The sequence below is a fragment of the Amblyraja radiata genome, chromosome 2, assembly GCF_010909765.2.
Source record: "Amblyraja radiata isolate CabotCenter1 chromosome 2, sAmbRad1.1.pri, whole genome shotgun sequence".
Classification (NCBI taxonomy): domain Eukaryota; kingdom Metazoa; phylum Chordata; class Chondrichthyes; order Rajiformes; family Rajidae; genus Amblyraja; species Amblyraja radiata.
In genome coordinates, this window is record NC_045957.1 from 106,238,456 (window position 1) to 106,264,501 (window position 26,046).

The window sequence follows — 26,046 nt, forward strand, 5'->3', positions numbered from 1 at the left end:
AATCAAGAAGGGACAATAAATGCTCAACAACCCAACCCATCTTAAGATGAAATTTAAAAAAAAACGCAGCTTAGCTTAGTTAAGTTTAGAGATACAGTGTGGAAACAGGCCATTTGGCCCACCGAGTCCGTGCTGACCCGCAACCCCTGAAAACTAACACTATCCTACACACACTGGAGACAATTTACAATGTCTCCAAGCCAATTAACCCACAAACCTGTATGTCTTTAGAGTGTGGGAGGAAACTGGAGCACCTGGAGAAAACCCACACGGTCACGGGGAGAACGTACAAACTGTACATACAGCAGCCGTAGTCAGGATCGAAGCCGGGCTTTTGGTACTGTAAGGCAGCAACTCTACCGCTGCTCCTGTGTCTCTGATGCTGTGAGGCAGCAACATTTCAGTTGTGCCACCATGCTGCCCTAGTAGCTGCATATTAAAAATTCCATAAAACCGTCTGAAGGCAGAATGTTTTTCCCCCTGGTTTGGAAGACAATCCAACTAACAACAGTCAATTAGCTGATGCTGCTTTTTCTGTACTGATGCTGATTTTTCATTGTACCTGTACCTCACTATACTAGTGCATATGACAGTGAACGTGTAGTAATTTAAGGTAGTTAAAAAACTGTAGGCAAGCAGCTAGTAGAGCAGCATCTGTGGTCAGCATTTTGGATCGAGCTCCTGCATCAGGACGGAAATTCATCAGTCTGAAGAAGGGTCTCGACCTGAAGCGTCACCCATTCCTTCTCCTTCTCCCGATCCCGAGTTGCGGTGGGGGGTTATGCCAGTGTGGGCCGCACGGCGGCGCTGTCGCCGCTCCCCCCCCCGGCCTGGCTCGGCTCGGCTCGGCTCGGCGGCGCCTGCACCATGGCGGAGGACAGCGAGTCTGCGGGCAGTCAGCAGAGTCTGGAGCTGGACGACCACGACACCTGCGGCATCGACGGAGACAACGAGGAGGAGAATGAGCAGACGCACAGGTGAGGGTTGGGGACTGGGCTGCGGGAGGGAGGGAGGGAGGGGCCGGGAGAGGGAGAGAGAGCTGCCGACTCCGGCCTGTGGGCCCGTCACCATCACCGCCACCGCCGCCGCCACCGCGCACCTGGACCCGGACCCGGGGATGGACGGCGGCGGCGGCGGGGAGAGAGGGGTCGGATACCCGCTCCCCCTCCACTAATAACCATCGGGCCGCAGCGGGGATACAACGGCAACAATAATGCGCTGGTTGTCCAGAGCTTCTCCACAACCCGTCCAATCTCTCATTCAAAACCCAGTCACCTCCGCTACAGGCCCTCCTCAACCCCACCTCCTACTCACTCTCATATCCTCCTCTCCACCCCCACACATCCCCATCTCTTCAACCCCCCTCCTCCCCTCCATCTCCTCCCCCCTCTCCTCTCCTCCTCTCCCTCTCTCCTCCTCTCCCTCTCTCCTCCTCCCCCCCCCCCTCCCTCCTCCTCCCCCTCTCCCCCCCCCCTCCCTCTCTCCCCCCTCTCCCCCTCTCCCATCTCTCCCCCCTCTCTCTCCCCCCCCCTCTCTCCCCCCCCCCTCTCTCCCCCCCCCCTCTCTCCCCCCCCCCTCTCTCCCCCCCCCCTCTCTCCCCCCCCCCTCTCTCCCCCCCTCCTCTCCCCCCCCCCTCCTCTCTCCCCCCCTCCTCTCTCCCCCCCCCTCTCTCCTCTCCCCCTCTCTCCTCTCCCCCCTCCTCTCTCCTCCCCCCCATCGTCTCCCCCCCCCCCATCGTCTCCCCCTTCTCCCTCTCCCCCATCATCTCCCCATCTCCCCTCCCCACCATTTCCCCCTCCCCACCATCTCCCCCCTCCCCACCATCTCCCCCCCACCTTCCCCTCACCCCCTCCCCACATATTCCCCTCTCTCCCCCATCTCCCCTCTCTTCCCCCATCTACCCCATCATCTCCCCCATCTCCCCATCCCCCCCCATCTCCCCTCCCCCCACATCTGTACACCCCATCTCCTCCTCTACCCCTCTCCCCCCATCTTCCCCTCTTCCCCCCCATCTCCCCCTCATCCCCCCCCCCCCATCTCTCCCCACCTAGCTCTCCATCTTCCCCATCTCCCCCTTCACCCCCCATCTCCCCTGCTCTCCCCCCCATCTCTTCCTCAATTTGTCAATTCAGTAGTATTGCTTGAAATTCATTTGGACATGCATTTAATTGGATAAGTTCTTAAATGATTTCGGAAAGAACAGATGCTGGTTTAAATCGAAGGGAAACACAAAATGCTGGAGGATCTCAGCGGGACAGGCAGCATCTCTGGAGAGAAGGAATGGGGGACGTTTCGAGTCGAGACCCTTTTTCAGACTCATGACGGGAGTGGGCGGGACAAAGATAGAATGTAGTCGGACAGTAAAGGGCCTGTCCCACTTCGGCGACTACAGGCGACTAGGCTGTTGCCACATGGTCACGGGGTGGCGCCTGTATGGTCGTGAGTAGTCTCCTCAAATCACCTAAAGAGTCGTAACGTTTTTCTTGTCACTGCTGGATTTTGAAATGTTCAAAACTTTTCGGCGACAGTGGGCTTGACGTAGCTTGTCTTCTCCTGTCGAAGGTGCTGTCGTAGGATGTCGCCAGGACGATGCAGGTTGTCACCAGGTGATATTGGTTGTTGCCGGGTGTTGACCGGTGAATTCCATTGGCGACTACCTACGTCAAACGACTGGATTGTCTTCAGTTGTCGCCGACAGGGTCGTTGCTGTCGTAGGTGGATGTAGTTTGACTTCGATTGTCGCCTGTGGTCTTAGGTGGACGTCCTAAGTTGCGACGATTGGGTTGCCGGTTGTCGGTAGCTTACTGTAGCTTGACGTCGACTAGGTGGTAGGTTGTTGTGGACATTGTCGTAGACATTGTTATAGGGGGTGTCCAGTCGCCGCTTCTTCGGCAACCTGCTTCGACTGTGACAGTCGCCGGCAGTTGCCAAAAAAATCGCCAAAGTGGGACAGGCCCTTCAGACTAGTGGGAGATCTGGGGAGGGGATAGAGGGGGAAAGCAAGGGCTATCTGAAGTTAGAGAAGCCAATGTTCATACCGCTGGGGTGTAAACTACCCAAGCAAATTATGAGGTGATGTTCAGAATGATGTCCTTGAATTGTGTGCTTGTTGAATCCTGAAAGATTCAACATCTCAATGCAGGTGTGAAAATGACAAATGGGAATTATTTCTTCAACTAAAGAATTTGTAAAGCAGTAGTTCATTTAGAAATTAAATATTACAGCAATTTGGATTTGGTGTAACTATGGTAACTGAACTTGCATTAAAAAAAAAAAAATTTTTCATAATATAGAACATTCTCCAATTATGGGCTATATAATGTTTTTCAGAGAGCTTTGGCCAAATGTCACAACGAAATTGTATGAGCTGGTTGTCATCTGCCTACCAACCACAATATGTATCCGCTCGGCACGGCAGGCCCCCTTATACATGTGCACTGCCACGGCCTGCACGTCCTCCCCTTGCACATGCGCACTGCCACGGCCAGCACATCATCGGCCGTGGTTGTGCGCACGTGCCGCCCTGCACATGCGCACTGCCACGGCAACTGATTGGCGGCGGCCACATTCTCCCTCCCATTGCATTGTGGGAGATCTGGCCGTCAATGCTGTACGGTCGCCGCCTCACCGCGACCGCTGAAAACCAACGCAGAATTACTCCCTGGAGCTGGAGTAACTCCCTGGAGTAACCCTTGCTTCTTGGTTTCTTGGTCCTCCAAAAATATTCCAAATGGAATTTAAACTAGAGTGGACCCACCACAACCAAACTCCAAACTCTGAAAAATAACAGCCTATTGCATTATCCTGTTCTGTATTATGTTTACATATTCTGTTGTGCTGCATCAAGCAAGAATTTCATTGTCCTATCTGGGACACATGACAATAAAACTCTCTTGACTTTTGACTTGGACTTAGGCGGGGGTGGAAGATTGCAACCTTCACGTGGTCCGCCCTGTTTCGACTAATTCAATCAACTCGATGTGCACAAACAGAAGATCAAATAGAACAAGTTGTCCTACAACTTTAGGCTGTGCACGCCACACGAAAGAAGAAGAAGACTTAAGAAAAAAAGGGTTCTTGGGGAAAAAAGAGCTACTTTAAATTTAGTTGTGTCTGGTTGGGTACCTTTCGTAGGGTGAAGATTATTCCATGCTTTAATTGTGCGGGGGAACTCCATGGAGCAGCCAGCATCTCTGGATAGAAGAAATTGTGTGACGTTTCCGGTAGAGACCCTTCTTTAGACTCCCTCTGGTTTTAGTGTTTTTAGTTTAATTTAAAGATACAGCGTGGAAACAGGCCCTTCGGCCCACCGAGTCCACGCCGACTGCCGATCACCCGTACACTAGTTCTATCCCACACATTATCGACGTAAGTCAAGAGTGTTTTATTCTCTCACACCCCAGTTAGAACAATGAAATCCTTACTTCCAGCAGCACAACAGAATATGTAAACATAGTACTCTGTAAACAATGTTATAAACCAGAAAACAAAACTCCATACAGACAACACCCACATTCAGGATCAATTCCGGGTCTCTGGCAATTTTAGGCAGCAACTTTATGGCCAATGTACTGCCCCATAGTCTTGAACTGAATTAAAACATACAGTAGCTGTAAAGGGGAACATAGCACCACTTAGAGATTTAAGACTGAAAATCGCTAGTTTCTTTTTTTTTAGTAACCAAAGTTTTTACACGTATAATTTTTTGTGTGTTGGAAAATAAAATATAGTGGCACAGCTGGTGGACTTTCTGCCTCACACACCAGAGATCTGTGTTCGATCCTGTTCTTGGGCACTGTCTGTGTTGAATTTGCGCATTCTCCCTGCAAGCATGTGGGTTTCCTCCCACATCCCAAAAACGCATTGACTTTGTAGGTTAACTTAATTTAACTCTGTAAATGTGTAGGGAGTGGGTGAGGAAAGTGGGATAACAGAACTGGTGTGAATGGGTAGACATAAATGCTGGAGAAACTCAGCAGATGGGGCAGTATCTATGGAGCGAAGGAAATAGGCAACGTTTTGGGACGCTTCTTCAGACTGATGTGAGGGTGGGGCGGGAAGAAGAAAGGAAGAGGCAGAGACAGTGGGCTGAGGGAGACCTGGGAAGCGGCGAAGAAAGCAGGGACTACCTGAAATTGGAGGTCAATGTTCATATCGCTGGGGTGTAAACTGCCCAAGCGAAATATGAGGTGATGCTCCTCCAATTTACGGTAGTCTCACTCTGGCCATGGAAGAGGCCCAGGACCTCACACCCATACAATAATATGTCTCTACAGTTGCATGGAAGAATCTCAGTTTGAGACCCTTAGACACCGAGACGTCCAGATTTTCCCCATGTTATTGAGGACTTTCCATGCGAGTGCTTTCCAAACCTTGATGTCATTCTCCGAGCTCTGCATCCTCGCTCTCAAGTACTTGAAGTACACTGGTCTTGAGAGGCTCCTGGTCACCAACGTTGAACGCCAAGTACTCCATCTTCTTGGCATTGAGGTGGAGGCTCACTTTCTCGCACTCCGTCGAGACCCTGCCGAGCAGCTCCTGTGCCTCCCTAATCTGGTCTGGCGCGGCCGGCCAACCTCCCCGGCACCGGTGGGGGCAGAACGCTGGTCGTTGGTGGGGGTGCGCGCGGTGTGCTGCGGCGGCTTGGCTGGACGGGCAGCATCCCCGGAGAAAATAAATGGGTTCCTCGGGAGTAGGAGTGGTGCCGGGCTGGAGCAGACGCCGCCCTCCCCCTCCCCTGTGGGCCAGCGCTCCGGGTTCGCCCCATGGCGGGGACGGGTCACCGGGGGGGGGGATGGGGCGGTCCAGTGGCTGCTCGGCAGCATCCTGGCGCCGGGGACACGGGCTCGACCCAAGCTGCGGATGAGGCACAGGTCTGTGCGCGATCTCCCGTCTCCCTTTGGCATCTGCTCCCTCTAGCTGTTACACCCACTCTCCCGCTACTTGACACCCCATTCCTCAGAATAAATATATCTTTACACATAAATCATGAATAAAGATAAGAATTTACATAGTTTATGCAGCCAGCTTTTTCTTTATAGTGAGTGACCTTTGACAATTCCCATGATTCCTTGCGTTTTTCGGAATGCTGAATTCGCTTATAAATACCTGTTTATAACTTTTTATGTAACCTCCCTGCGGTACTCAGACACCATTGTTTCATAAGAACCCAGGCTGCCAGTTTCACCGTAGATCATTTAAGAGAGATACTTTGGAAATTGACATGTAATTACTTCTGTTGATCCTTGTGCAATGATATTCTATTAAACAGTGCAACATACAACTTTTATGAGTTGTAGCCTGCAGCAATAAAATAAATGAACAGTCATTAAATACACTTTCATTTTTTAAAATCCTGTATGAAAGATAATTTTTTTATTGCGAGTCTCAAACTTTGTTTCCCCCCCCCACCCCTTTTTTTCCCCATTAATACAACTTTTTAATAATGCAGTTTTCTATGACAAAAGGTTTCTTAGGAATGCAACTATCATTTTATGGCAGAACTATCTGTATCTTGTGTTTGCGGTATACAGCTGTTAAAGTGGTTGTGGATGGAGTGACACTTACGGGCACTTTTTTCCTTGAAGCACTCAAGGCTGAGGGATAACTTTATTGAGGTTTACAAAATAATGAGGCATAGATAATGTGAATAGTTACAGATTTTGTTCCCCAGGGTAGAAAAGTCGAGAATTGGGTTTACAGTGGGAAGGAAAGATTTATAAGAGACCTGAGGGGCGATTTTGTAATGCAGTGAGTGGTGCGTATATGGAACAAGCTGAGATAGGAAGCTATAGAGGCAAGCAGGTTGGTGATATTTAAAATACATCAGGCAGGTACACAGATGGGAAAGGTTTAGAGGGATATAAGCGTAATGCAGACAGTTGGGACTAGCTCAGCTATAAAACCTGGTCAGCATGGGCTGAAGGGCATGTTTCCCAGCTGCATGATTCTATGAACCTGAGTAGTTTCTTGTCAGACATATGCTTTTAGTGCCATTCATTACAGTATTGTGGAGATATGCTTATGCTGTGAACGTTGAGTATTTTCTGACAAGGACAAAATTGATCTATGCGGGGCCTTTGTAAAATTGAACCATTTTTTCATTGCCCCGGTTTAGTTTGATTGTAATCCGCATTTATAATTATGCACCTTAGGTAAGCTTATTTTTTTTATTGCTATTGTTTTGAGGTACGGTAAATGCTGGTTTTAACGGACCACTGTATGAGGGATTTCAGACCTGTTGTCACCACCCCTGGCTCCCACCGCCTCCAGCCTTGCTTCTGATGCCATATCAGGCTCGCAATGTGTACCAGCAAGCCCGTCTTCACCCACCGCATGGTTTGGTTGATGCAGCTGTTCTTGCAACTCGAGTTGTAGCCCTGAGGAGCAGCTTTCTTTAGGCCGCTGCCAACAACAGGTTGTGCTCAGTCACCATGGGGCTCCCCCTCACTCACCTGGTCCGTTATAATGAGGGTTTACTGTACTTTGGAGAACTCCAAACAGAAGTTGTAAGAAAGTAGTGGTTAATGGCATCACGGGTTCCGAGTCTTGGACTCCTCTGTTAACTCTATCGCCCAAGTGATATTAAAGCTTTTGCAGTGCTTTTATCAAGTCTAAGTACTTCAGACTGAGCAATTTCCATTTTGATACAAATGTGACAAAGTTGGAAAAGGCATTGAAGAATGGATTTGTGTGCAATCAATGCGATTTGTTGCCGAAGATAAAGTATGTAAGATAACTTATGAAAACTTTGAGACTGATATTTGGTAAGTGAGATGTTATACAGTATAGAAATAAGGAACTGCAGAGACTGGTTTGGAAACAAAGACACACAGTGTTAGAGTAATTCAGTAGGTCGGGCAGCATCTCTTTGAACATTGAATTCCCCAATTTTAGGTAACTACCACCCCTTCCCCTTCTTCCAGCCCTTCCCTCTCTCCCCTGTGCCCCACCTGGACTTGCACCTATTTCACCCCTTCCACCTCCATTCCTTTCTCTAGCTTTGAATTGAACATACAAAACTTCTGGACAGAAAAAGTTTACAGATAATATGAAAATAAATTGAAGCTTATTGTTGTACAGAAGAGTGAAGGAATTGATGTTTGAAACTTGCAGGCTAAACCTGGCATGATTATTTATCCCCATTATGATCCGCTTATGAATAGCTGGAGCAGGATATTATATTTGTGAGCTTCTGGTAGAAGCTTAACTTAAAGACTAGTTTTGACAATATTCAAGAAATTGTTTTCAACTCGAGTTATAGCGAATTGCAGAGTTCTACAGGATAGAAAAAGTCCCTTCAGTCCAATTATCCATGACAAATAAGTAGTCTACCTCAGTGGGTTCCATTTGGCCTATATCCCTCCAAACCATTGCTATCCATGTATCTGTCCAAAATATGTTTTTTTTATAATTGTGCCTACCGTAACCACCTCTGCAGCTGATTTCACATACCTACCACCTTCTGTGTTTAAAAAGTCGCCTGTCAGCTCCCCTTTAAATCTTTCTCCTCTTATCTTAAATAAAAGTCCAGTTAGAACTCCTCAGCCTGAGAACAAAAATGACCATTCACCTCATCAAAGCTCTTCATGATTTTATATAACTCGGTCGCCTCTCAGCCTCCTATGCTCCTGGGGAAAAAGAGCCCCAGGCTAGCCAGTTTCTCTTTATACAGTGCCCTTCACAATATTTGAGACAAAGACCTATCATTTATTTATTTGCTTCTGTACTCCATAATTTGAGATTTGTAAGAATAAAAATTACATATGGTTAAAGTGCACATTCTCAGATTTTAATACAGGTGCACAACCTTTTATCCGAAAGCCTTGGGACCAGACACTTTTCGTAATTCGGAATTTTTCGGCTTTCGGAATGGAAGATTTTTAGCGTAGATTTTAACGGCTGGCTCAGTGGTAGAGTGCTCGGCTCATATCCGCAAGGTCGCGAGTTTGCGCCTCGATCCCGGCAGTTACTCGATCGCGAGTTTGAGTCTTCAATGTGTTTTTTTCTTGCAGAATAGGAGAGAATAGGGAGGGTTAGGCTGGGATCATTCTCTGCGAGATGATCTTAGTGCGGGAGACAAGTGTAGGAGAGGTGTACTGACTGTGTGGGCAGAACTTTGGAAGTGATTGCCCACCATTCTCAAAAGCCGCTGCGTCTCCCTGTCCCTGGGATAGCAGGGGGCGATCAAACAGCACAATACCCCCCTCCCCCTCCAACTCCAGAGGAATCTGCTCCCTGATGGGCCGCTACGGCGACAAGTGGCAGTTCGCCCACAGCCCGAGCTGCGCCACCCCAAGAACAATACGTACCTTGCACACTATCAGCTTCTGCCCCTACGGGGAGCGTGTTCCTCTGGAGTTGGAGCGGGGCTGGGCTGGAGTTGCTGATCTGGGATCTCCGTGCTTGCAGTGGGCCTGGGGGTCGGTGTCCCGATGAGGGGGCGCAGCTCGGGCTGTGGGCGAACTGCCACTTGTCGCCGTAGCGGCCCATCGAGGAGCGGCTTCTGGTGGTCCTGACGTCTCCGGCCAACCCCCTGTACAGGAGCTGAGACTGGGAACTGTACCGCCCCAGGAGAGTGGGGTTGTTTGCAGTTGCCGAGGGAGGGGGCAAGGGCGGTACAGTTCCCAGTCTCAGCTCCTGTCCAGGGGGGTGGCCGGAGACGTCAGGACCAACAGGAACCCGCTCCCCGATGGACCGCTACAGCGACAAGTGGCAGTTCGCCCACAGCCCGAGCTGCGCCCCCTCATCCGCAACCCTAGTTCCTCTGGAGTTGGAACGGGGCTGGGCTAGAGTTGCTGCTGGCTGTGAGTCTCTGGGATCTCCGTGCTTGCAGACGGTGTCCCATTGGTCCTGACGTCACAGCCCGAGCTGCGCCCCCTCTTCCGCAACCCCAAGAACAAGACGTACCTTGCACACCATCAGCTTCTGTCCCTACGGGGAGCATGTTCCTCTGGAGTTGGAACGGGGCTGGGCTGCTGCTGGCTGTGTGTCTCTGGGATCTCCGTGCTTGCAGTGGGCTTGGGGGTCGGTGTCCCGTTGGTCCTGATGTCTCTGGTGACTGGCACTGACCTGCTGGCATCGCTGACGTGAAGACAGTGCAAAGCCCCCGCGCCGGTGCAATGGGCGGGGAGCTGGAGAGGGGAGGGAAGGGGTCACACACATGGCCGGGAAGCAGAGGGGTGTAGGTGGGGTGAAACTGAAGGGAGCGACAATCTGCTGCTGCCTGCCCGCTGAGTTAAAAAGTTCCCACGCAAGACTCACGATACACTGTGTATCGTGAGTCTACCGTGGGAACTTTTTAACTCAGCGGGCAGGCAGCAGCAGATTGTCAATTATTAACCCTCCCGCGCAATATATCCTCACCTTCTCTTCTATGAATGGGGATTTAGTTCCCCTTTCTTCGACGACCGACCGGAGGTTCTGCTGTCACCTCTGCGGGCCGCCCTCGGCGAACGTCTTCAAGGACCTTTCTTCAAGGACCGAAAAAATGTCCGCTATTCGGAGCTTTTCGTTATTTGGAATTTCGGATAAAAGGTTGTGCACCTGTAAAGGCCATTTTTATACATTTTGGTTTCACCCTGTAGAAATTACAGCACTGTTTATACATAGTCCCCCTATTTCAGGGCACCATAATGTTCGGGACACCGCAATGTCATGTAAATTAAAGTAGTCATGTTTAGGATTTTGTTGCGTATCCTTTGCTTGCAATGACTGCTTGAAGTCTGCGATTCATGGGCATCACCAGTTGCTGGGTGTATTCTCTGTTGATGCTCTGCCAGGCCTGTATTGCAGCCATCTTTAGCTTATGCTTTTTGGGGGGGCTAGTCCCCTTCATTTTTTTCTTCAGCCTATAAAAGGCATTCTCAATTGGGTTCAGATCAGGTGATTGACTTGGCCACTCAAGAATTGACCATTTTTTAGCCTTGAAAAACTCCTTTGTTGCTTTAGCAATATGTTTGGGATCATTGATTTGCTGTTGAATGAACTGCCGGCCAATGAGTTTTGAGGCATTTGTGTGAACTTGAGCAGATAGGATGTTCCTTGACAAATCCACACCTGACTCCTGAAGAGTGTTTCTGATCTGTAGGACAGGTGTTTGGGGATTTTTCTTTATTGTAGAGAGAATTCTTCTGTCATCAGCTGTGGAGGTCTTCATTGGCCTGCCATTCCCTTTGCGATTAGTAAGCTCTCCAGTGCTCTCTTTCTTCTTAACTATGTTCAAAACAGTTGATTTTGGTAAGCGTAAGGTTTGGCTGATGTCTCTGCAGTTTTATTCTTGTTTCTCAATCTCATAATGGCTTCTTTGACTTTCATTGGCACAACTTTGGTCCTCATGTTGATAAACAGCAATAGAAGTTTCCAAAGGTAATGGAAGGACTAGGTGCTGAGAGCTCTCTTATACCTGCATTAAGGAGGCAATTAAACACACCTGAGCAATTACAAACACCTGTGAAGCCATGTGTCGCAAACATTATGGTGCCCTGAAATGGGGGGACTATGCATAAACACAGCTGTATTTTCTACATGGTGAAACCAAAATGTGTAAAAATACCCTTTAATAAAATCTGACTATGTGCACTTTAACAACATGTGATTTTTTTCTATTACAAATCTCAAATTGTGGAGTACAGAGGCAAATAAATAAATGATGGGTCTTTGTCCCAAACATTATGGAGGGCACTGTGTTTGCCCCCCATTGGATAAAACTTCCTCTTAGCATCCCACCTTGCCAAGCCACCTTAAAATGATAGATAGATAGATAGATAGATATAATTTATTGCCACACAACCAGGGTTGGTGGAAATTTGGGTTGTCAGCAGCAGTACAATAATAAAGAACACACAATAAAACTGTAACACAAACATCCACCACAGCACTGTGGTGGAAGGCACAAAAATTTGGCCAGTATTCTTGTTCTTGTTCATAATACTCAATGAGTATGTCCAACATGTATGCTCTTTCTACAATGTATATTTATGTTTAGCCCTCAAGTCACGATGTAGAGGAAACTAGTTAATTTTGAATTCTGAATGAAAGACTGCTGTGGTAAAATTTAATGGACTAAGTAACCCTTTCTCTTTCTGTGCAAATAGACTGTTGATATTTGTGCCATTAATGAATTGTTATATAGCTAACTAAATTATTTGCTACAATATCCACATTTACCCTTATTCTAAACTTGTTTTGTCAGAAGTCCTGGAGGGGATACTGGGGCCAGAAAGAAAAAGAAAAAACAGAAAAAGAAGAAGGAAAAGCCCAGTTCTGCCAGCACCAAATCAGACTCTGCTTCAGATTCACAAGAAATCAAAGTACAACAGCCTCCTTCAAAAGTAAAGTCACCGTTTTGTGTTTTACAAATTTCCAGTGCGTGCTAAACATTGAAGGTCTTAATTTCCAGGGCGATGTTATCTCAGAATGAGAATCTATGTTTTATATCATTGCAGTTTGATAATTCGATTGAATTTGATTATATCTGCCAGTTAACTGCTTGATTTGTTTAGAACACTGTAGATGTTACCTATATCAGTACTAGGGTTATGGGAGTATGATTACAAATCAGGATAAAAAAACAATCTTTTTTTTGTTACACCTATGGCTACCAATTATATTTCCCCTTTTTAGAACATAGAAAAGTACAGCAAAAGCACAGGCCCTAGAACCCACCTTGCCTGCACTGATCATGACGCCAAGTAAACCGAATTCCACGTGAATGCCATGGTCCATTTTCCCCTTTACCCTACCTATTCATATGTCTGTCCTAATGTCTCTTCAATGTTGCTATCATATCTGCTTTTACCAACTCTCCTAGTAGCATTTTCCAAGCATCTTACCGCTTCTTGTGTAAAACAAAACTTGCCTTGCAAATCACCTTCAAACTTTCTTCCTTTAACCGCAAGCCTGTGCCCTCCAGTATTTGGTTTTTCCACCTGCACCCTTTTGTCTTCTCCACTCATCATTGCTATATTTGGTGAGTAATTCCACCCTTCTCTCCCCTATTTGACTCATCTGCCAATCAATTTCACCTTACATCTACATCCACCTATTGCTTCCTAGATTTTCCTCAACCCTTCCCCTCACCTCTTTCTACAAGCTATCTCCGTGCTATTCCATTAGTCTAAAGAAGTTCCTGACTCTAAATCTTGTCAGTCCATTTTCGCCCTGCAAACACTGCCTGACCTACTAAGTTCTACTCTTTACCATCAAATACTCAACGGTCTGGTGAGTCTCCTTGGCACCCCATCCAAAGCCTCCATTTGCATCCTTTCCATAGTGTGGTGACTAAAACTGCACACACTCCAAATGTTGCCTAACCAAAGTTTTATACAGTTGCAATGAGACTCACTGCCTTTTATGCACTGTGCCTTGACCATGTCATATGCCTTCTTTACTATCCCAACCACCTGTGTTGCCAGTTTCGGGGAGTTATAAACTTGCACCTCAAAATGTCTGTACACAAATATTGCTAAAGGACCTGCCGTTACTGTATACTTTCTTCTTCTGTTCGACCTCTCAAAATGTAACCCCTCACACTTATTTGGGTTTAGTTTGCAATTATTGGGAGCATTATTCACACCAATTGATAGTTCCTGTGAAAAAAAAAAAACTTCATGTACCGTATTTCCCGACAATGGAGATGCTGTTTTTTACCCAAAAATAAGGCACGAAAATTTACCTGCGTCTTGGAGGCCGATGGTTAGGTTGTTAGCTAAGAAAGATAGACTTGGCTATCCCTCAGGGCAGCAACATCCCTCACCTCCCCCCCCAACCCCCCCCTCTTTCCCCTACTCTCAGTCACTCCCTCCCTCCCCCCAGTACCGCTCACCCCCCCCCCCACCCCCTCCTCTCCCTCTATCCCACTCCTCACCTCCCCCTATCCCACTCTCCCTCCTCACCTCCCCCACTGTCCTCCTCTCCCTCTATCCCCCATTCCCTACCTCCCCCGCTCCCCCCTCCTCTCCCTCTATCCCCCCCCCCTCCTCCTCCACTCTCCCTCCCTCCTCCTCCGCTCTCCCTCCCCCACTTTACCCTTCCTCTCCTTCCCTACCCCCTCCTCTCCCTCAATCCCCCACTCTCCCTCCTCACCTCCCCAGGATCTCGATGTAAACTACCGCTGGTCCCGTTTTCTCCAACACATCAGCGATTAAGTTGTACTTGAGGCGGGGGTTGTCGGGGGTACGGGCCGAGCGACCTGGAGCCGGGGGACAGTGAGGCCGAGGCTGCTGCCGCCGAGGACCCTGGGTCCCACTCCTCTCCCACCTCAGGGGCCCGGAGCAGCAGCGCCGCCGCCCCCAGACCTAGCCCCAGCATCAACGACGCAGTCATTTCAAATCCTTGTTGTACTTGAGGCGGGGACTGTCAGGGGGATCGGGCCAAGCGGCCGGGGAAGGGGTAGGGAATGGTCCAGGCTGCAGCCTAGTTCTTGCCCCGGGTCCCACTCCTCTCCCTCCCCGCAGGCCTGGAGCAGCAGCGCCGCCGCCCCCAGCCCCAGCGCCGCGGTCATTTCAAATCCCGCACGTGCAGATACCGGGACCACTACGCATGTGCGGGGAGACTTTCAGTTATTTTAAAATCCACACGCGCGGACACCGGGCCCATTGCGCACGCGCAGTCATTTCAAATCCCGCACGCGGCTGACGGGCAGGGTAAGTAGAAAAGTAATTTTTTTAAGTTTTAAATCCCATCATGACGTCAAACGCGGCTGACGAGCAGGGCAAGTGGAAAAGTGTTTTTTGTAAAGTTTAAAATGGCAATAACTTGCAAAATATAATATCAATCTGAACTAAACTTGGTAGGTCACATTGCAGGACAATGGTGAGTGAGGTGGGCCAAAAATTGTACCGCTATCTTGTATCGTTTTGGCGGAATTCTGGTGACGTTGAACGCGGCTGAAGGGCAGGGCAAATGGAAAAAAAAATGTGTTTAAATTATCAATAACTTGTAAAATATGACATGAATCTGAACAAAACTTGGCTAATGCACACCGTAGGACTGGTGAGTAAGGTGGGCCAAACATTGTAGCGCTATCGTGTACCATTTTACCGGGGTTTCCAGAAAACGGGGGGGGTGGGGGGGGGTGCGGCCTGCTGCGTCACACACACACTCCCCCCCCCCCCCCCGATATTATATTAATATTATTCATCCGCTCATTTTTCCCCATGCCCCGCCCTATCCACACACGCATAGCCCCCGACTGCGCAGGCGCGGCTAGAGAGGGAGAGGAGGGGGGTAGAGGGGGAGGGGGTAGAGAGGGAATGACTGAGGAGGGTAGAAGGAGGGGGAGGGGGTAGAGAGGGAGGTGGGTAGAGAGTGAGGGGTGGTGGGGCACGCGGCGTCACGGGAGGGCTGGTTCCTGAACGCAATACTCCACCACTCACCCATAGGTCCCAATACTCACCACTGCGTAGTGAGGGAGGGGGGGCGCAGAGAGGGGAGGCAGAAGGGGGGGGGGGAGCAGGAAAGAGGGGGAGGTGGTAGAGAGTGAGGGGGTAGAGAGTGAGAGGGAAGAGAGGGAGGGGGAAGGGGTGGAGGGGGAGGGGAATAGTGAGGGAGAGTAGAGAGGGGGAGAGGCAGAGAGTGAGGGAGGTAGAGACCCCATCCCATCTCCCTCCTCCTCATTTCCCTCATCCTCCTCCCCTCACTCCCATTCCCCTCATCCTCCTCTCCTGCCGCAGCACTTGCCCAGGTCCTAGAGCAGCGCCAGAGCCTGGAACTCGGCCTGGTTCTCGTACTCAGCCCGGCCCTGGCTGTAGACTGCAGCCGTCAGCTCGGCCGCCGCAGTCTACAGTGCAGGCCCCGGCTTCATCTCTGGGCTCGTCCCTGACTCCGGCTCGTCCTTTGTTCCACCGGCGGCCTCTTTTTCGGCTCATCCCAAGCCCCGGGCTCGGCCCTCACTCCAGCTCCAGGCTCTGCTCCAGCCCAGGCCCAGTCGGGTGGGCATGGACCCGAGGACCCCGAGCAAGGCGGGCCCTGGGCAGACTTGGACCCGAGGACCCTGAGCGAGGTGGCGGGCGGGCGTGGACCTGAGCGAGGCTGACGTGGTCCCGAGGGCCCTTAGAGAGGCGGCGGGCAAGCGTGGACTCGAGCGAGGCTGCGGGCGGGCATGGACTTGAGGACCCGAGCGAGGCCGTGGACGGGTGGGCGTCGACCCGAGGACCCCGAGCGAGACTGCGGGCAGGCGTCGACCCGAGGACTCCGAGTGAGGCTGCGTGCGGGCGTGTGTGAAACGGGCGCCGACCTGAGCCATGGTGCCCGCCCACCTCATTGTGATGTCAGAATGAAACATGAAGGCGTGCATTGAGCAGTGAGAATGAAGGGTTCCACTCCCCCAACCCGTAGGCGCATCTGGAGGGGGGGGGGTAGAGAGAGAGGGGCCAGAGACAGAGATAGAGGGGCAGAGACGGAGAGAGAGAGAGAGAACGAGTGAGGGGGGGGGGGGAAGAGAAGAGGGGGATGGGGGAGAGGGGGGCAGGGAAGCCAGAGAGAGAGGGGGGGGAGAGTGGGTGAGGGGGAGAAGAGAGGGGAGGGGGATGGGGGAAGAGGGGGGAGGAGGGGAGAAGGGAAGTTCAATCGGTGAAAAACCTGGAAGTAAAAAACCCATTCCTGTCCAGGCTTTACTTAAACTCTTAAGTGTCCTATTCATTCCCTCCTTTGGAAATCCATTAGAGTTTCCCCACGCAAGTTCGATCCTGCCGACCACGCCAATGTTTGATTACCTATCACAGACAAATCAATCACAAAGTAAGGCAAGATTCTTTTATTCGCTAGCGGGAGTGTGCTGGACGCTATATACTATAGCTTCCTTGTCGCACAACTCTCCGAACAAAGACAAGTTAGTACAGTTATACTTATTTCTTATCAATAAACACACCTCCTAAATCTGAGTGAACAAGGGAGGCTGGACCCATATATAATTTAAACCAATAGCACGTTACAGGTAAATTTTGCAATGTCAGCCTTATTCTCAAATCTTGGGAAAGTTTCAGTCCAGCTGCCCATTCTGGGAGTACAACTGACTCAATTTTTTGTTTTCAAATGACTCCATTTTGTTTCCAGATTGGGCATCCGTCTGTGAACTAAAACAAGCTTGTAAGACTTGGATGAGAGCAACTACCTTGTCCTTAGCTGGGACAGGCTGTTCAGAGAGATATCTAATATGGTGCTGTGCCCAGACAATGCATCTCTATGTTAACACATTGTTTCAATGATTAGTATAAACCGAGCTTTAAAATTTCCCATACTTTTTTTCTGCTGGGAAATATTCAACTTGAAAGATGACTGTTTTCTGGGTTCTTTCAGCAAATCTCCATTTTAATTTACGAATCAAACTTGACCAAATTTAACTCTTTTTCACACGCCGACCATTAACACACTGCTAGTGTTTGTTACCCACTTTTACTTAATTCCCTGCGCATTAGGGGCAATTTTACAGAGGTCAATTAACCTGCAAATTCGCACATCTTTGGGATTTGGGAGGAAACCAGAGCACTTGGAGGAAACCCACGCAATCACATGGAGAACATGCAAACTCCACACAGACAGCACCTGAGATCAGGATCAAATCTGGGTCTCCTGGCGCTGTGAGGTAGCAACTCTACCCAGCTATGCAATTGTACCGCTTATAAAGTTATAGTTTTATAATTTTGCTTCCCTCAATCTCTTCTGAATGGAATATGTAATTTTGATATTACAGGTACAACCACCAATTTTCAGGTACCCTTGGTTCCAGAGCCTTACCATATTACCCGTTTTGCCAGACCAACAGAGGTCACGGCCTTGGGGGCGGGGGGGGGGGTCCAAGATACCAGCCCACAGTCGGCCTCAGATGTTGGCTATAGTAATGGATATGCTGGCTCCGTCAGGGCAGGAATTCCAGACTCCTGGCCACAGGGGGCAAATTCAACCCACTGATCAGTGCGGATGTCCCGATCTGTCGCCTCACTTGGCTAATGCCAGTTGTTTTCTTCTATGTTCTGAATGAGACCAGTTGATGCAAACTGAGATTGAGTTTTTGTTCTTACTGATTGTTTGGTTCAATACATGATTATAATTATTAATGTGGGTAAACTGAATAGAATTTGGTGATTATGCTTCTATGTAGGGTTAAGTGACGTTGTCGTTTATGATTTGTATTAAGAAGTTGGATGACGGCTTCATTGGAACAAATTACATCTGATTCCAGTTGAAAGATGTTTAAACGAATTAATTAATGTAGACAAAATTGATAATTTTCATATTGATTTGTAAAACAGTTTGCATTTATATGGTACCAGATTTAGAACATTTTAAAGTGTGACAATGCTCTTTCTCACTAGAATCCCTCGGTACCAATGCAAAAATTACAGGACATTCAAAGAGCCATGGAATTGCTCACAGCATGTCAAGGCCCTGCGAAGAATCTGGAGGAGGCAAGTCAACACAGATACCACTTCTGGGATACACAACCGGTACCCAAACTTAGTACGTTTAGCACCTATTCTGGCTGACTACAATATATATACAGGATTCTTATGTTAATACAAAGAGTGAACTTTCAATTTAGTCATTCACTGAGCCAAAGGATTCCTAATCAAGCATCACAGAAAACGTCCAATTCTAAAACAAGTTATCAACAGTGTAATGTTTTGAGACGTAATCCAGGAAATAAGAATTCAAATGTTTAGAGTTTTAACTTAATTTTTAGAATCTAAAAAAGTAAAAATAGCCACGAAACTGTTGCAAATGCTCAACTAGTTTAGTCGGGAAGAAAATCTGGTAACATTACCCGGTTTAACCTACAGATGATGATTTCCCTCTAATGTGGTTGATTGTTTTACTTCTGAAAAGCCATTCAGTTTGTACCACTTGTCAAGAAACGTGGCAACGAGAGGTGGGCAGAGAGGCTGAAGTTGCCTAGGTCCTGGGGTTAATTTTTATTTAATTATCGGACTAATAATTGCCTCAAAATATGCTGAGGGAATTATATAGATTTTGGTAGTAGTGGTTCCTAATCAGTATAATGTACTTATTAAATCAAAATAAGCTTCTAAGGGATTTTCTGCATGAGCATACAGATTTTATGAAGAGATTAATTAATTTATTTTTGCTTTCCAAAACATTGTTTACTTCCTGTGCCATGTCTCCACCATTTTTCCAAAATTTCTTACATTTTATGGATTTTTTAAATCAAATATTTTGAACTATATGTGCAGATAGAATATTGAAATCCAGCATATTGTGGGTTAAAAATTAGAAGTTTCTCAAATAAAATTTGTTGCATTCTTTTTGATAATTTTATATTTAATACATTTTATTGATGAAGATGTCCAGCAACATCACTTGGTATCATAAAGGTCCATAGAAATAAAAGGCCAATTCTGTGAAATGAATTAGAGCACAAAACTGCTGATGCTGGAAATACAAAATAAAAATGGAAAATGCCATAAACACTCAGCATAATTTGCATTAAGAGAAACAGATTCAACAAATCAGGTCAATAAACCTTCATCAGAACTGAAATAATGAGAAAACAAGCATGTTCTAAATTGCAATTTGGAGGGAAAAGGGAAAGAAACAACCAGCATGTTGCAGCCCTTCTGAGTCAAATTGGATTCAGCAATTTCAGATAATCAATTTTTCTCTTCACAGATGTTGCTTGATATTTTAGTTTCTTGGTTTAGTTTCTTGATATATTTGTACCTTGGTTTTCCCCCTGACTGTACTTGCCTGTATTTAAAGTATATGTTACTTGCTACCTTGACAATTTTAGCCTGCAGCCTAACCTTCTACAGCTCTCCCTATCTTCCACCACCATTCCCTCCCCCAACCCAACCATTGCTCTTACTTGGAACTTAAAATGGTGATTTACTCAATTTCCAGTTCAGATGAATGGTCATCGACCTGATATGATGATCCTGATCATCTTCACACATGGTTCGTGACCTGCTGGGTGCTTCTGGAATTTTCTGTTTTTGTCTGGGAAATACCTTACTTGGGGCATTTGCTATGCAAGTCATCATCAAAACAACAATTACTAAATAGATACTAGTTCCCAATGTTATTCTGTGGATAATTTCCTCTTCATATCGCCATAATTAATGACTGTCGATTTCCAACTGATCTTTAGCTGTTTTCATTTTGAGTTCATGTTCTATTGTGTAATCAAATGTTGCCTTTAATTATGTTTTGGACTATATAAGTTTGCAGCACCAAAATTAGTGCATTCAGCATTTTGAATATGTGTCTTTTTAAGATAGCTTACACTAATATGCCACATCAGACGCTTCCCATAATACAGTGCCCTCCATAATGTTTGGAACAAAGACCGTGATTTACCTATTTGCCTCTGTACGCCACAATTTGAGATTTGTAATAGAAAAAATCACATGTGGTTAAAGTTAGCCGCAAAAGTAGAATGGCCGGGTTACAGTTTGCCAAAGAGGTATTTAAAAGAGCAACCACACTTCTGGAAAAAGGTCTTGTGGACAGATGAGATGAAGATTAACTAATATCAGAGTGATGGCAAGAACAAAGTATGAAGGAGAGAAGGAAAAGCCCAAGATCCAAAGCATAACACCTCATCTGTGAAACACTGTGCTGGGGGTGTTATGGCCTGGGCATGTATGCTGCTGAAGTTACTGGCTCACTTATCTTCATTGATGATACAACTGCTGATGGATGAGCTTAGAGCCTGGATTGACACCTGGAAGTATGATGTTGTGGCGATCAGTGAAACATGGTTGCAGGAGGGCTGTGATTGGAAACTAAATATTCCAGGATTTCGTTGCTTCAGGTGTGATAGAATTGGAGGGGCAAGAGGTGGAGGTGTTGTATTGCTTGTCAGGGAAGATATTACAGCAGTGCTTTGGCAGGATAGATTAGAGGGCTCGTCTAGGGAGGCTATTTGGGTGGAACTGAGAAATGGGAAAGGTGTAGCAACACTTATAGGGGTGTATTATAGACCGCCTAATGGGGAGCGAGAATTGGAAGAGCAAATATGTAAGGAGGTACACAAAATTGCTGGAGAAACTCAGCGGGTGCAGCAGCATCTATGGAGCGAAGGAAATAGGCGACGTTTCGGGCCGAAACCCTTCTTCTGAAGAAGGGTTTCGGCCCGAAACGTCGCCTATTTCCTTCACTCCATAGATGCTGCTGCACCCGCTGAGTTTCCCCAGCAATTTTGTGTACCTTCGATATTCCAGCATCTGCAGTTCCCTTTTGAACAAATATGTAAGGAGATAGCAGATATTAGTAGTAAGCACAAGGTAGTGATTGTGGGAGATTTCAATTTTCCACACACAGACTGGGAAACACATTCTGTAAATGGGCTGGATGGTTTGGAGTTTGTAAAATGTGTGCAGGATAGTTTTTTGCAGCAATACATAGAGGTACCTACTAGAGATGGGGCAGTGCTGGACCTCCTGTTAGGAAATGAGACAGGTCAGGTGGCGGAGGTATGCGTTGGGGAGCACTTCGGGTCCAGTGATCACAATACCATTAGTTTCAATATAATTATGGAGAGGGTCAGAACTGGACCTTGGGTTGAGATTTTGGATTGGAGAAAGGCTAACTTTAAGGAGATGCGAAAGGATTTAAAAGGAGTGAATTGGGACACTGTTTAATGGGAAGGATGTAAAAGAGAAATGGAGGACATTTAAAGGAGAAATTTTAAGAGTACAGAATCTTTATGTCCCTGTTCGGTTGAAAGGAAATAGTAAAAATTGGAAAGAGCCATGGTTTTCAAGGGAAATTGGACACTTGGTTTGGAAAAAGAGAGAGATCTACAATAATTATAGACAGCATGGAGTAAATGAGGTGCTTGAGGAGTATAAAGAATGTAAAAAGAATCTTAAGAAAGAAATTAGAAAAGCTAAAAGAAGATACGAGGTTGCTTTGGCAAGTAAGGTGAAAGTAAATCCAAAGGGGTTCTACAGCTATATTAATAGCAAAAGAATAACGAGGGATACAATTGGTCCATTAGAGAGTCAGAGTGGACAGCTATCTGCAGAGCCAAAGGAGATGGGGGAGATATTGAACAATTTCTTTTCTTCGGTATTCACCAAGGAGAAGGATATTGAATTATGTGAGGTAAGGGAAACAAGTCGAGTAGCTATGGAATCTATGAGGATCAAAGAAGAGGAAGTACTGACACTTTTGAAAAATATAAAAGTGGCTAAGTCTCCAGGTCCTGACAGGATATTCCCTAGGACATTAAGGGAAGTTAGCGTAGAAATAGCAGGGGCTATGACAGAAATATTTCAAATGTTATTAGAAACGGGAATAGTGCTGAAGGATTGGCGTACTGCGCATGTTGTTCCATTGATTAAAAAGGGTTCTAAGAGTCAACCAAGCAATTATAGACCTGTTAGTTTAACGTCAGTGGTGGGCAAATTAATGGAAAGGATACTTAGAGATAATATATATAAGCATCTGGATAAACAGGGTCTGATTAGGAACAGTCAACGTGGATTTGTGCCTGGAAGGTCATGTTTGACTAATCTTCTTGACTTTTTTGAAGAGGTTACTAGGGAAATTGAGGGTAAAGCAGTGGCTGTTGTCCATATGGACTTCAGTAAGGCCTTTGTCAAGGTTCCTCATGGAAGGTTGGTTAAGAAGGTTCAATTGTTGAGTATTAATGGTGGAGTAGCAAGATGGATTCAACAGTGGCTGAATGGGAGATGCCAGTGAGTAATGGTGGATGGCTGTTTGTCATGTTGGAGGCCGGTGACTAGTGGGGTGCCACAGGGATCTGTGTTGGGTCCACTGTTGTTTGTCATGTACATCAATGTTCTGGATGATGGTGTGGTAAATTGGATTAGTAAGTATGCAGATGATACTAAGATAGGTGGTGTTGTGGATAATGAATAGATTTTCAAAGTCTTCAGAGAGATTTAGTCCATTTGGAAGAGTGGGCTGAAAGATGGCAGATGGAGTTTAATGCTGATAAGTGTGAGGTGCTACATCTTCGCAGGACAAATCAAAATAGGACGTACATGTTAAATGGTAGCGAATTGAGGAATGCAGTTGAACAGAGGGATCTAGGAATAACTGTGCATAGTTCCCTAAAGGTGGAATCTCATGTAGATAGGGTGGTAAAGAAAGCTTTTGGTGTACTGGCCTTTATAAATCAGAGCATTGAGTATAGAAGTTGGGATGTAATGTTAAAATTGTACAAGGCATTGGTGAGGCCAATTCTGGAGTATGGTGTACAATTTTGGTCGCCTAATTATAGGAAGGATGTCAACAAAATAGAGAGAGTACAGAGAAGATTTAATAGAATGTTGCCTGGGTTTCAGCACCTAAGTTACAGAGAAAGGTTGAATAAGTTAGGTCTTTATTCTTTGGAGCGCAGAAGGTTAAGGGGGGACTTGATTGAGGTCTTTAAAATGATGAGAGGGATAGACAGAGTTGACGTGGATAAGCTTTTCCCATTGAGAGTAGGGAGGATTCAAACAAGAGGACATGACTTGAGAATTAAGGGACAGAAGTTTAGGGGTAACATGAGGGGGAACTTCTTTACTCAGAGAGTGGTGGCTGTGTGGAATGAGCTTCCAGTGAAGGTGGTGGAGGCAGGTTCGATTTTATCATTTAAAAATAAATTGGATAGGTATATGGACGGGAAAGGAATGAAGGGTTATGGTCTGAGTGCAGGTAGATGGGACTAGGGGAGAATAAGTGTTCGGCACGGACTAGAAGGGCCGAGATGGCCTGTTTTCCCTGCTGTAATTGTTATATGGTTATATGTGCACTATTAATTCATTATTGCAATATAACAATATCATCATATTTAGAAGTCTAAATTCTTCAAATCTTTTTTATAAAGAATTATTTATCATTGGTAAACAAATGCATTAACTTTTGTATCTCCATAACTTTATGAACCGCATGGTGATAAATATGTAAATTAGCACAGGCACAGGGTGATATATGGGGTTTCAGTCCTGGAAAATTCCATGAGCCAGTTTCTTTTAAGTCAGAAATGTTCATTTTCCAAAGCAACCAGTATCATGTTGCTCCACATACACTTCCTATCATTTTTTCTTTTCATTGTTACACGCCTTAATACTGCCCATAATTAAACTAGTATTCTGTATCCAGTCATAAATGAGATATTATTATTATTATTATTATTACTACTACTAGCTTAAAAATGCATGGGAGAATTTTCATAAAGCTGAATTTCCATATGTCAGGTCATTCGTAACTCAGGGTGGCCCTCAATATCTATGTTTTAGTTCTGCAGCATTTATAAATAGAAAGTATCTGAAATCTAAATTATGTATGTCATAAAACTATGTTCCAACAAGGAATCACTGAAGATTAAATTAAATTCTCTAATTCAGGTTGATGAACACAATATGCATCTACTGACTCCTTTTAGGTTGTTTATATTGCTAAAATGTCTCTCTTACTTTTGGTATTATTTGAATAGATAAATTAATGTTAACACTGTCAATAAGAGAGTATCACTCTCTTACAATCGGAGCTGCAATGTGTAAACATTTTTAAAACCTCACAGTTGCAAGTTTTAATATTGTTTATTCAAGTTTAAAAGATTAAAAGCTTATTAATTAGAATATTTGATTGTGTGCAATTCAACTCGGTAATATGTGCCACTCTCCCAGTCTTTCACCGAGCCCTGGTTCCTGCGTTCCCCGTTCACAGACCGAGGTACCAGTTCCCATGCTCCCTGTCCTCATACTGGGGCCCTGGTTCCTGCGTTTCCCATTCACGCATCGGGGCCCCAGTTCCTGTGTTCCCCATTCACACATTGGGTCACTGTTCCTGTGCTCCATATCTATTCACCTGGGGCTGCACTACTGGGACTCCAGTTCCTCCACTTCCTTCAAACTCACTCCTTCTGTTGGCCATGCTCCCTTGAAACTCATTGGGTTGTGAAATGCTACTGTATAGCATCTTAATTAAAAAAATAAGTGTACTAGAATATTAATAAAATAACCTTTAATAGCCCAATAAGTTTACTAGAACAGAATAATCGTGACCATACACATAAAGTGCTGGAGTAACTCAGCGGGTCAGACAGCATGCCTGGAGAAAAAGAATTGATGATGTTTAGGGACCCGACCCGAAACGTCATCCATCCTATTTCTCCAGTGATGCTGCCAGACACGCTGTGTTACTCCAGCACTTTGTGTCTATCTTTGGTATAAACCAGCATCTGCAGTTCCTTTCTACACATTTAATCTTGAGCATGTTGGATTTTCTGAGCTTTACTATATACTTAATATATATTAATGGTTATATTAAGTGATTGGTTCATTGGTGCATTTATGAAATAATTTTGTGTTTTGGTCCCTATAGATGAAGTGGTGACAACTCATGGTTCTATTGAACCAGATAAGGAGAATATCCGTCAAGAGCCATATACTTTGCCTCAGGGCTTCATGTGGGATACTCTGGATATGGGTAGTTCTGAGGAGGTCAGTATCCCATTTTAAGTTCATAAAAGGTTGCTGCTAAGTTGTTTTCCATGTAAATGTGATCACCTTAATTAAAATTCAGCCTGAGAAAAAGCACTCTCCCTCTGGAAAAGTCACTAGGAACATTTGCAGCCTATGATAAATGATGCTGATTGAAAAGGCTGCTGGAATAATCAATGTGAAAAATTAAAATACAACATATGAAATTGTGCAGATAAACTTGGATCTTTCCATTCATATTTAAGAATGTAAATGGTGGTACTTAAAGTGGCCACATAAGATTCCATGGAAAGACATAGAGTCCTGGAGTAAGTCATCACGTCAGGTAGCCACTCTGGAGAACATGGATAGGGTACATTTTGGGTTGAGACTTTTCTTCAGATTCCATGTTCTCCAGAGATACTGCCTGATCATCTAGAGGAGTTACTCCAGCACATTGTGGGTTTTTTTTAAATATAAACAAAAATCTGCAGTTCCTTGGTTCTACATTCTAAGTTTCCAATAAGCTGTCCTAGCTAGTATATTGCAGGCTTACCGAATCACATTTGCCCTGGCTAACATTTATCTTTCTATTTTGTGGAAATAATCTAATTGTTGCTTTTTAAACCCCAGCTGTATTAATTACCGC

The 26,046-nt window shown here is 46.0% G+C and overlaps 1 protein-coding gene across 2 annotated transcripts in view; it reads left to right on the forward strand.

The window, feature by feature from the left end:
• Positions 1-830: 830 nt before the first annotated feature.
• nmt2 (N-myristoyltransferase 2) overlaps positions 831-26,046 on the forward strand; it is a 46,603-nt gene continuing 21,387 nt past the window's right edge. For both annotated transcript variants that reach the window (XM_033012835.1, XM_033012843.1), the window contains exons 1-4: positions 831-977; positions 12,194-12,332; positions 18,315-18,459; positions 25,300-25,418. In XM_033012835.1, coding sequence (XP_032868726.1) covers positions 868-977; positions 12,194-12,332; positions 18,315-18,459; positions 25,300-25,418 — 513 coding nt within the window. In that variant the 5' untranslated portion in view covers positions 831-867. The remainder of the gene's footprint in view (positions 978-12,193; positions 12,333-18,314; positions 18,460-25,299; positions 25,419-26,046) is intronic.